Below are 13,307 nucleotides of genomic sequence, written 5' to 3'. Positions count from 1 at the left end.
ATAGTGAAATTCAATCACATAAAAGTTGAATGGTAAATTTATTTATATTTTTAAAATATAATGACAAATATTAATAAAAATAAAATATAGAGATAATTTGTAATATTCACCTATAATATGATGATAAATTTACACTTTAACCTTATAATATAAGTTTTGATAACTTATTAAATTGCAAAAATGAGTATTATGATTAAATTAAAGTGTGAATTGTCTGTTTAAAAAAATTAAAAGTAAAAAATAAAATTCTTAATTCAAAAGAAGATTAATGGGTTACTGTATCTTTTACATTATAAATCGAGAAGACAGCAACCATTAGAGTGATTCATAGGTCATGGAGATAAGCTGATGCTAAGTGCACTGTTTTAAAACTGGATCCCTTCTATGAAACCGGTTAAGGTATTAGTTGGAAGTTAAATTAATTGTCTTTGTAAACTAATTTAATCAACAATTGAATCAAAATTTAAATTGTTTTTCTCTAATTTTTTAAATTTTTTATTATTATTAATAACTCATTCAATCAAATCAATCAGACTAAAAACTAATAATATGACCAATTCAACCAACCACCGATTTTGAAAATCTCAGCCAAGTGAACAAGCACGTAAAGTTGATAGGTCATGATAAAGGCCTATGTGATCCTTGATGGGCTTTACTCTGCTAAGGATCATAATTTTCTCAAGGCTTAATGCACATTTTAATCTCGAAAGTATACTTATTTTTTCATTTTGATCTTTAAAGTTTTTTTGTTCACTTCAGTCACTAATTTTATTATACGTTCGATCCAATCCATTGGACATTAAAAACCAGACAAGATATCCAACCAATTATAAATTGCCATGTGCCATATAATTATATCATCATATGGAAAAAATAAAAATATTTTAAAAGTTATAAAAATATTAAAAATTATAAAAATTATTAAAATTATAAAAAATTTAAAATTATTGTATCTTGAAATAAAATATACTTCCTCTAATCACATTTAAAATATTAAAATTTTGATATAAAATTATATTTAGTTAAAATACAATCAATTTTTATATCAAATTTTAATATTTTAGAATACATAAATTTGTTGTACTTTCCTATTAGAAGAATATTTATTTAACTCAACTCCTATTTAATATCTGGTGTAAGTGTAAGCACTAAATTTTTGTCCGACTAGAGTTTGTTGTTTAATTTTCAAAATTTCAAAAAAATAATAATAAATTTTTGAAAAATAAAAAATTACATTTTGACCCCTAAACTTTTTGTAAATTACATTTTAACCTTTAAACTTTTCTTAAATTTCATTTTGACCTCTAAACTTTATATAAATTTCACTTTAACCCCTAAACTTTCCTTAAATTACAATTTGACCCTAATTTTTTAAAAATTACACTTTAGCCCTAAAAGTTTTGCTACATTTGTGATTTGGTCCTTCTGACAGATTACGTGATTTGGGGCACCCACTCCCCGGATTTTCAGGTCACCAGCATGAGTGGCTACTCCTTCTTCACCCACTACCTGCAAATAGCATGGGAAACAAGCAAAAGGGTAGAAATAAAAAAGAAAAAACCATACCATAAAAGGGGGTTTTTTTTTTCGGGAAAAAAAAAAGAAAAAAGGAAGAAGGACAGAACACGATTGCAGCACTCTCTCCTTCCCCTTTCTTCTCCAACCGTTTGAGCTCCTTCACCGCCCGCCATACCATCATCGTGTCCGGTAGCTGACAACACGCAAAAATGGGTGCTTAGCCCCTTTTCTAATGCGTTTGAAGACCACATTTTCTAGATCCCAAAAGCATTGAAATATCCGAACCTACAACCGCCCTTTGCCTGATTTCATGCGGTGCATACGATGGCTGCTGGTGATGAGCACGGTGGAAGGAGAGGGAGGATCGGCGGCTTGAAGTTTGGATTTTCTTTGTTTGCTGCTGGAACTTGTTTGTGGGTTAATTTGTCTTTAGTGAAATGTTAAGTTAGTGTGATGGGTTAGTTTGTGTTGGGTTTGAAATATTAAGTTAGTGGGTTAGTTTGTGTTGGACTTGGATTATTAAGTTAGTGGGCTGGGGTTGGTTTGTGTTGGGTTGAAGTAATTTGGATTTTGTATCTTTTATGTAAATTTTATTTTTAATTAGGCTAAGCAAAAATTGGTCTAAAAAAACAACAATAATAAAAAAATATTAAATTTTGAAATGGTCGGGTCAACCCGACTCTATTTGCGGCAATCTGATCCGGTGAAGATCACCAACAAAGGCCCATTTCAACAGCCCGAGGAGAAAAGAGATTAATTTTAGTAACCCATAACATTGGGGCTTCGGTATATTCTTACCCTTTTTATTATTATTTACCCATTCCGAATTTAATATATATTTTTTTATAACTATATTATGTGCATATTTCATATATATATCATGTATATATATTTTTAATATTATATTTTTTATGTATATTATGTATATATTTTTAATATCACATTATTCATACGTTTTTTATATTATCCCGTGTAAATACTTTCAATACTATATTATGCCTATATTTTCGTCTATATTAGATATATACTTTTAATACTCGATACTATTATTAAGAATATATTTTTGGTATATGTATGTATGTCTATATATATTATTCTTTTATTAATATTATTATCATTATTTTTTCCACTTTATATTATGTTATTTTTATTTATGTACATACTTTTGATTTTATTATGTATTTATTTTAATATATATATGTATATATTTATGCAGATATTATAAATAGTCATTTTTATTTCTAATATGTATATACTATGTAAATATTTTAATACTATATTATGTATACATTTTTATATATTACGTATGTATATCTTTTTAATATTGTATTTTTATATATATCATGTATATATTTCTAATACTATATTACATTTTACATATTATCTTATGTATATATTTTTAATAACTATTATGTATATATTTTAACGCTATATTATGTACATATTTTTAATACTATGTATACACCTTTTATTCCTATTATTACGTATATATTTTAATACATATATGTATATATTCATATATCATTATTATTAGTTTTTATATTATTCTGTTTTCAATATATGTTGTATATATTTTTTTAATCTAGTATTATATGTTTTATACATATATGTTCACTACTATTTCATATTTATGTTATTACTATTATTATCATGTTTAATACCATACGCACTACTATTGTTTTATGACTATTATTATCACATAGACATCGTTAATGTTTTATATATTATTTGCTTCGTATACTCTTAACTTTTTATTATTATTTGCCTGTTCCGAATTTAGCTTATTAGATCACATCTTATTTCAACATCGATATTAGTTTTCTTTTTATTCATTTTTATTTCAATAAATAAGGCAACGCACCGATTTAACATTAAGTCACCGATTTCATCGCTATGTTGGGTGAATATCAGTTGGCTTGTGTAAAAAACGGAACGTCCTTCTCAAAAGAAATCGAAATTATAAAAATTCTCGTGTGTTGATCGGATCATGATTAAATGTTATATTGAACTCGCGTTTTTGAAAATTAAGACAACACATATTTAATGAGATACCAATTTTGGACGTCGCAGGAGTGCAAATACCTTCCCCGCGCGTAACTGACTCCCGAACCCTATTTCTTCTCTGGCTTTTAAACGTAGACTTAAACTCAGCCTTCTTTTTGTTTAAAAAATATTTTTTTTAAAAAAAGAGAGGATTTGTTAGGTGTCCGATCACACCTAAGAAAAAGGATTGGTGGCAACTCCTTTTTTTGATAAAATCGTAAGTCGGTTTTCAAATTTTCAAATAATCACCTCAATTAGCGACTAAAGCAAATTTTTACGTCGCTACAGCTGGCGATTCCTCTAGGGACCTCTTTTAAAAGTCGAGCCTGGAATTAAACGCGTGTTGTCAAAATTTTCAAAATTCCTTTTGCAAATTAATATTTATTCATGACCCTGAAAATTTTGTTTTTGAAAACCATGCATTTGCATCATGTTGTAAATATTCTTCTAACTTGTTTTATCTTGTTGATTTTCAGCTCTAAATTTTTATGGTTTCAGTTTTTTAATTTAGTTTTTAAATAAAACATAAAGGTTTGTGAGTTTCTCCCCACACACCGCGCACTTGCATTGTTGCATAACATGAGCTCTCTACCTGGACTCCGTCCGTTTAAGTGGAAGTAAACGCTATACCTTCGTGAGTTAACTCGTCCCTCCGCACAGGCTAGTGAATACTTCCGGATTACATACGACTTATGCTTTCGTGAGTTAACTTGTCCCTCCGCATAGGCATAAGTAAATGTAATCCCTCAAATTGAACTCGTGAGCCTGTGATGGGCTACGACCGAGGCTTCGTACTAGTCTTAGTAGACGATAGTATGAACAATTCGAGTACCTGTCTAGAACTGAAATCGCATATAGTAAATCATACGAGCCACCTAACTAGAGCCATGCCGAACCCCCGTCCGTTAATAATCACGAAAATAAGTATACGGGAGAAACGCCTCTTACCTTGCATTTCTTTTACATTTATACTTTGTAAAGGAATCGGGTCTATTGGACCAAGTAACTTAATTTGTTAGAATTTCCATAGTGTTCCTTCAGTTCATATTTGTTGTGATTACTAACCAAGGTTTTTTGTCTTTATTTTTATTTTTCATCATGCATCATAGGCATCTTGATTAGGAAGGTGTTGATTAGAGATTGGTTGCCAAAAACGGGTTTTTGATGGAGGAGTCAATTACGCAAGTAACCGAGAAAAATGTCGTGGTTCGAGACTGGTCTTTGAAGACTCAGAAAGTGAAAGGGGACAGTTTAACGGAAGGATGTATCTCCAATCTTCCCGAACATGTAACTTAGAACGTTCATCAGAATAACCTCGAAGACTTGACTCAGATTTGGAAACAGTAGGACTCAGATACTAGGGGCATCTTCACTGAAAAATATGGGGATATAGCTCACTTGATCGCCATCAACGTAGACGAACAGTTGATTCAAGCCATGGTTCGATTCTGAGACCCAGCTTACCAGTACTTTACTTTCAATCAGGAAGATATGACTCCGACCATAGAAGAATATGCTGCTTTGCTTCGTGTTGACAATGTACAATTCAACAAGATGTATGTGAAAGAGCCTAAGCCAATGACCTTCAAGAAAAAGCTAGTGAAGTTGACCGGAATGACCGATATATGGGCTGAAAAACAGATAAAGTAAAAGAACGAAGTCAGTTGTGTTCCGTGGTTTTCTCTACGAGACTTAGTTCAAAACCATCCAGATATTGCGAAGAGAATGGATTTGTTTGCTTTGGCCATTTACAAATTGATCGTCTTTCCAAAGGTCTTGGGGCATATAGAAGTCGCGGTAGTGGATTTTTTTGAAAGGTTGGGGCAAGGGATCAACCCCGTCTCAACAATCTTGGTCGAGACTTTTAGATCTCTGAGTAGTTGTAGGGGAAGGACGTTTTATCGGATGCGCGCAGTTACTTAATGTCTGGATTCTGAGCCATTTCTAGAAAGTAGAGCGCACACCTTTCCACATGTTCTTAAAAACATTCACCCCATTAAAGTGTTACTTTGAGAAAGATTGGTCGAAAAATGTCACCGAGTAGCACTGGGTTTCGGTTTTTCAAAACTTTCGCCCGAAGATATAACCTGAAGAGCACCATGGATCCGTCTTTCAGTTCTATTATACAAATATGGGAGCCAAGATTGGGTGCCTTTACTAGGATTATGGGGATGAATCGGATACGCTCCGTTACTGATTCAAAGGCAGTTTGCTTCACGATAGTTCATACCCGCTACAGGAGGGTTGGCACAGTCAGAGTTTGCCTTTACAGGTGAAGGTTACATGAAAAGAGTCCGGGACACTGCAAATGCTTGGAAAGAAATTCACCTAATGGAGTTAGCTCTCTATACTGATACTATCACTCAAGATTATGACATATTGAGAAAATGACGAGTGAATAGTCAACAAGTCTCATCGACGAATTACACTTTCCAGAATCCTTTCTTAGAAGAAATGCCATCCGAGCTGGAAGTAACAAGACACGAATTTGAACATGAAAAGGCTAAATTGTTATGGGATATCAGTTCTCTTCAAGAGGAAAACTACCAGCTAAAGATCGATGTTCAGATTGAAAAGTCCCAAACCTTGAAAATCCAAAGAGAAACTGAGATCGTGAGAAATGACTTAAGGGACCTTCATTTGGAAAATAAGAAATTAAAAAGCACTATAAAAAATAGTGGGTTGGGCAAATCGTCAGCAGAATGGAAGGAAGAAATTAGCAACATCAAATGAGGGATGGAATTCTGAAAAGGAAAAGCAAAGAAAGAAGAAGAAAAAGTTGCGCGTGCTATGATAGAATTAAGAAAGAAGAATGTTGAGTATGAAACGGTGACTGCAGAATTTGTGACTAGTCAGTCTGAATGTCAAGAGCTGAGAAAGAAAATACGAGATCTAGAAAATATACTGCAATCTTATCAGCAACAGTTAGATACTCTTCTAAAAGCTCTAGAAGAAAAGAATGATCAGGACTACAGAGACACTCGCACTTATGAAAGAGCTCTCCAAGAAAAAGAAATGCAACTCGGCTTTTTGATCAATGAAATTCGCAAGGCAGCTATGCAAGTTGTGCAATTATCAGATAAAGCCGAAGCTCTCAGTTGCCAATTCCCTCTGAGCCAAAGATCAAGCATGTCAGAGTTCTTAGAGTGAGTGAAGAAACAAGGCAATGTGGCTAGGAAATTTGTGTAACTATTGAATCAAAAAAATGGCGAAACGTTTTGTAATAGACTATTTTGATAAATGAAATGCCTAAGTATGAGGCTATCTTGAAATCAACACCAAATTCTTGCATATTTATTCATGACTAACATTCATTCATAATTTATTCAACATTCATTTGTCATTCATTCATTGCATGTACATATCACCATAATCATTCACTGAGGCTAAAACCGTATAATTCGCAGTTGCGACACTACAAGTCTGGAATCACGCCATTCTTATAGGACGCGCCGAAAAGCTAAAATTATGGAAGCCGAGTTCAATGAAAGAATTGAAAGGATGGAAATGGCCTAAAAAGAATTACAAGAGCAGTTGGCCAAGTCACAAAAGAAAGCAAGAGATTTAATGTTAAGATCTCGAGAGGAATCGCTCGAGCAAAGAGATCAAATGGCCAAAATGATGGAGATGATGACAACTTTGGTCAAAGGAAAAGGACCTATACAGAGCCTTGACACTATGGAGCCTCAGCCAAGAACTACTCATGATCAGGATTCGTTCTATCCCCTAGGATTCACTCCACCTCATGCACATGTAATGCAAAGAAAATGTCCTCGAGTAGAATCTGCAAGCTTGGAGTAACGACCCATACCCACTGCTTATCTAGGGCAAGGTATATTCGTATCGAACCCCGGAGCTAATCCTACCGATCCCAATGTTCCAGATTTAGATAATCCGGTAGAAATAGCCAGGTTGAAAATGAATGATCATGATGTTCAGGATAAGTATAGGAGTTTGGAAGAAAGACTCAAAGTGATAGAAGGTACTAAAGCCTTCTCTGTATTGAGTGCCAAAAAGCTCAGTTTGGTGCCCAATCTGGTTCTGCCTCCGAAATTCAAAGTACCAGATTTCAAAAAATATGATGGCACAAGATGTCCAAAGATGCATCTTGTCATGTTTTGTCGGAAGATGACTGGTTACATGAATGAAGATAAATTGTTAATACACTGTTTCTAGGACAACTTAGTCGGATCGGCCCTTTGATGGTATAATCAACTTAGTAGAGAAAGAATCCGATCATAGAAAGACTTGGCATCAGCATTTTGCGAACAATACAATCATGTATCCGACATGGTACTTGATCGACTAATTCTACAGATGATAGAAAAGAAGCCGACGGAGACTTTTAGGCAGTACGCGCAAAGGTGGAGGGATATTTCGGCTCAAGTAGAACCCCCATTGACTAAAACTAAAATAACGGTCCTCTTTATCAACACTTTGAAAGCACCGTTTTATGATAAGTTAGAAGGAAGTGCCACGAAAGACTTCGCAGATATTGTAATATCTGGGAAACTTATAGAAAATGCCATAAAAAGTGGAAGGATGGAAGGTTTCGAGAGCTCGAAAAGGGCAGCACCTGTAAAGAAAAAAGAGGCAGAAGTCTATATGGTGGGAACTGAGAATCACTACACTTCTAATTCGTATCCAACCCAGCCACGACCTCGATATTGCCCACCTCCGAACTTCTATTATCCTCCCCAAAGCCCTTACCATCAAGCACCACCTCATTACCCTTCTTACCCCGTCTATGCCACAAATAACCAAAGACCAGTCACTACGTTTCCACAGAATACCATGCCAGCTCAAAGCCAACCTAAAAATGAACAAAGACCGACAAGATCCAATCCTGAAAAACCCCAGTTCACCCTAATTCCCGTGTCATACGGAGAGCTGTACCCAAAACTGTTGGAAAAACAATTAATATCCTCACATTATATGGCACCCCTGAAGCCTCAATACCTAAAATGGTACGATCCTAATGCCAGTTGCATGTACCACGCTGGAAATCAGGGGCATTCTACAGAAAATTGTCTAGCCTTTAAAAGGAGGGTTCAAGGTCTTATCGATGCAGGCATTTTACGATTTGATGGTGCTAGAAATACGGCTAGAAATCCGCTCCCTAACCACACTGAAGGGAACGTGAGCGTGGTGACAAAAGAAGACAGAAGGCATGCCAAAAGTTGTGTTTCGGAAATAAAGACACCGTTGCGAAAGATTTGGGAGGTAATGTTTGAAAAAGGGCCGTTCTGTCATCCCAATAGAATTTTCAAAGAAGGAAATACAAAAAGTCAATGTTTTTGTGATTTTCATGGGATCGAGGGGCATGACATCCAGTCTTGTGAAGGATTTAGAAAACTACTTCAAGACATGATGGACAACAAGGAAGTCGAGATCTTTAACAAAATGAAAGAGGCCGATGAAGGAGAAGTATGTATTTCTGATAATCAATCGTCAGGTTTCCCTTATAGCGTCGATCGATCATTGGTGATTTATTACGATGCAAAAAAAGAACAAGTGAAACTGAAAATGATAATTGAAGTACCATCTCCTTTCCCTTACATAGGCAACAAGGCGGTACCATGGAAATACGATGTCAACATTATCACCTGAAGGTGAAAAATCCAAAGTCGTTACTGGAAGTGTTGGTGAAGTAGGACATTTTACTCGCAGCGGGAGATGCTATTCTAAAATGGTGAACCAACGAAAAAGACAAGTGACTCGAACCAGAAAGGAAAGGCACCGACACATGAGGCCGAGGTTGAACTTGAGAATCAGTCCGAATAAGAAGTTAAAAGGCCTGTGAATGAAGAGAAAGCACATGAATTCTTGAAGTTCATCAAGCATAGTGAATATAACGTCGTGGAACAGTTAAGCAAACAACCGGCACGAATCTCGGTATTATCCTTACTGTTCAATTCAGAACCACATCGAAATACTTTTCTGAAAGTGTTAAATCAAGCTTACGTGGCAAGTAATATATCTGTCGAAAAACTTGATAGGTGGGTGAATAAGCTAAACGCGAATAATTTTATTTCTTTCAGTGATGATGAAATACCGCCAAATGGTAGGGGCTCCATAAAAGTATTACATATCACAACCCGTTGTAAGGGTTACATAATACCGAATGTGCTCATTGATAATGAGTCTGCACTCAATGTCATACCTTTGGCCACACTTTCTAGAATTCTCATTGATCTGTCTTATTTAAAGCCTTGTCACTTCACAGTAAGGACATTCGATGGGACAAGACGAGAAGTCATAGGAAAGATCAATATCCGTCTAGAAGTGGGCCCTTACATATATGATGTCGAGTTCCAGGTCATAGACATTACACCCTCATATAATTGCCTTTTAGGAAGGCCCTGCATCCATTCTATTGGGGCAGTGCCTTCATCTCTCCATCAAAAAGTAAAGTTTATCATGGATGGCTGTTTGGTCACTGTCGCAGGTGAAGAAGACATTGTCGTATCTATCTCTGCTGATGCACCATACCTCGAAGTAAATAAAGATGCAGTAGAATGTTCTTTCTGATCCCTCAAATTTATCAATACTATGTTTGTTGCTGAAGGAAATAAAATTCCCGTGCCAAAGTTGTCAAGGAACACCCAGATGGGAATTGAGTTGACTGTGGGAAAGGGAGCCCGAGCAAGGAAAGGTTTGGGAAGATGTCAGCAATAGATAGTTAGAGCTCTAAAACCAGTGCCCCATAAGGTTTGATATGGTTTAAGTTTCGAACTGGATATGCGACAAAGAAGAAAATAGTTGCAAAAAGATCGAGAAAGGCGAATTGCAAGAGCCTTAGGCCGAGAATTAGAATGGGAGCCCATAACGTACCCTCCTTTGTCAAAAACATTTACATCTGCAAGAATGATATACCCCGGGCAAGATAATCCACGAAGCACGCTGTTATTAATTGAAAGGGGTCTTCAGAATGTCAGTATAAATGTCATTGATAAAGGAAGTGATGCAATTAAAGATGTTTCAACAATACGCCCTTGTCCTCCTAGATTCGTTTTGAACAATTGGACTGCTGTTGATCTCTTTGTAGTTTCTAAGTCTTCTCCAGAGTAATGCTCAATGTTAAAGCTATTCTTTTTGGTGTCCCTAAGTAATAGAGGGATTCTTTTGTAAGAGCTTATGATTTGCTCTTTATTATTTAAATGAATATTAATGAAGATGCATTTTGTCATGGTCTTTACATTCTCATTAACTTCATAATTTTCCCTCTTCTCACAGCCTGTCATTGCATATATTTCACGTCATACCATGCTTGTTGGTCCAATACTTGGATGCTCCTCTATAGTTTTCTTTTCCATTCAATTTTCAGGTGCTCAGATATCAACGATATGAACAAACCCGTTACAAATCTTGAAATTGATTTCAAAAAAGCTATTTGTTTAGGAGAGTTCGAAGCTGAGGAAAATGTTGAAGACTATGTCTCGCCTCCTAACTTACTAAGAATGGTAGAACAAGAAGATAAACAGATTCTACCTCATCAAGAATCTGTTGAGACAGTAAACTTGGGAAATTAAGAAAAGAGACAAGAAGTGAAGATTGGGACCTCCATTTCAGACAACACCAAACATGATTTTATTGCTTTGCTTCATGAGTATAAAGATGTATTTGCATGGTCGTATTAGGACATGCTAAGATTGGATGAGGATGTAGTGGTCCATAGACTCCCACTGAAACCAGAATGTAAACCCATTCAATAGAAGCTAAGACGAATGAGCCCTAAAATGTTGTTAAAGATAAAAAAAGAAGTCAAGAAACAATTCGATGCTGGCTTCCTACAAGTCTTCAAGTATCCACAATGGGTAGCTAATATAGTCCCAGTACCAAAGAAAGACGGTAAGGTACGAATGTATGTGGATTATCGTGATCTGAATCGAGCAAGTCCTAAAGATAATTTTCCTTTGCCACACATCAATACATTGGTGGATAACACAGCCAAACATTCATTGTTTTCATTAATGGATGGATTCTCGGGTTATAATTAGATAAAGATGGCTCATGAGGATATGGAGAAAACTACTTTCGTAACGATGTGGGGAACATTCTGCTATAAGGTGATGCCGTTCGGATTAAAGAATGCTGGGGCAATATATCAGAGGGCCATGATGATGTTGTTTCATGACATGATGCACAAAGAAATAGAAGTCTACGTCGATGATATGATCGCCAAATCCAAGGGGGAAAGAGAGCATGTTGGGAACCTCAGGAAGTTGTTCGAAAGACTGAAAAAGTTCCAGCTGAAGCTTAATCCAGCCAAATGTATGTTTGGGGCTACCTTGGGAAAATTGCTAGGCTTCATTGTCAGCGAGAGAGGCATTGAAGTTGATCCAGATAAGATAAAAACCATACAAGAACTACCACCTCCGCGTACGTAAAAAGAAGTCAGAGGATTTTTAGGGAGGTTGAACTACATCGCTCGGTTCATTGCTCAACTTACCAACCAATGTGACCCAATTTTTCGACTTCTTCGAAAACATAATCTGGAAGAATTGAACGAGGAATGCCAAGTGGCTTTTGACAAGATAAAATAGTATTTGTCTAGTCCCCCGGTGCTAGTACCGCCAACTTCAGGAAGACCGTTAATATTGTATCTGACTGTGTTCAAAAATTCAATGGGTTGCGTACTGAGGCAACATGATGAGTCAGGGAAAAGAGAAAAAGCGATTTACTATCTCAGCAAAAAGTTCACAAAATATGAGGCAAAGTACTCGTCCATTGAAAAATTCTGTTGCACTTTGGTTTGGAAAGTTCGGAGGCTCAGGAAATATATGTTGTATCATATGACGTGGTTAATTTCAAAGCTAGACCCAACAAAGTACATGATGGAATCACCTGCACTCTCAGAAAGAATGGCACGATTGCAGATCCTACTATCAAAGTACGACATCGTCTATGTAAGCCAAAAGTCAATAAAAGGGAGTGCAATAGCTAATTTCTTAGCAACTCGAACAATGGAGGAATACGAGCAATTGAGGTTTGATTTCCCAGATGAAGATTTGATGTGCATTACGGGAAAAGAATATGAGTCATCCAAAGAGAAGTCCTGGAAGATGAGTTTTGATGGTGCATCGAATACATTGGGGCATGGGATTGGAGAGTCTTAGTATAGCAAGAAGGGAACCATTATCCGTTCACTGCCAGGCTGAATTTCTTCTGTACCAATAACATAGCAGAATATGAGGCCTGTATCATGGGACTTCGTGCAGCTATTGAACGAAACGTCAAAATCTTAGAGGTGTACGAGGACTCAGCATTGGTGATATACCAAATCCGTGGAGATTGGGAAGTGAGAGATTTGAAATTAGTTAAATACAACGATCTAGTAGCAGTATTGATTAAAGAATTCAAAGAAATAACTTTTAATTACTTCCCACGAGAAGAAAACCAATTGGCTGATGCCTTAGCCACTTTGGCTTCAATGTTCAAAGCAAATAGAGAAACAGAAATAATGTCTCTTCAAATGAGCATATATGAAGTCCCTGCACATTGTTTCAGCATTGAAAAAGAGCCAGACGGACGGCCATGGTTCCATGATATCTTAGAATATGTCAAGAATCAAAAGTATTCTGAACAAGCAAATGAGAACGATAAAAGAACAATCAGAAGAATGGCAGTAGGATTTGTTCTTGATGGGGACATTCTGTACAAAAAAAGGAAAAGATCAAGTGCTCTTGAGATGCGTAGATACTGTTGAAGCCAAAAAAATACTTGAAGATATCCATGAGGGAATT

General features: G+C 35.8%; 1 protein-coding gene across 1 annotated transcript; it reads left to right on the top strand.

Annotated features, from left to right (window-relative positions):
- The first annotated feature begins 7,851 nt into the window (after nt 1–7,851).
- On the top strand, nt 7,852–9,171 carry LOC108484826 (uncharacterized). The gene has a single exon (XM_017788720.1). It carries the CDS (start codon nt 7,852–7,854, stop codon nt 9,169–9,171), a length of 1,320 nt encoding a protein of 439 aa, XP_017644209.1.
- Nucleotides 9,172–13,307: the final 4,136 nt, after the last annotated feature.

The sequence above is a fragment of the Gossypium arboreum genome, chromosome 3, assembly GCF_025698485.1.
Source record: "Gossypium arboreum isolate Shixiya-1 chromosome 3, ASM2569848v2, whole genome shotgun sequence".
Classification (NCBI taxonomy): Eukaryota; Viridiplantae; Streptophyta; class Magnoliopsida; order Malvales; family Malvaceae; genus Gossypium; species Gossypium arboreum.
This window is presented reverse-complemented; position numbering and strand designations above follow the sequence as displayed.

Coding starts and splice junctions, on each gene's coding strand:
- LOC108484826 (XM_017788720.1), top strand. CDS start 7,852: ATGGTACTTGATCGACTAATTCTACAGATGATAGAAAAGAAGCCGACG.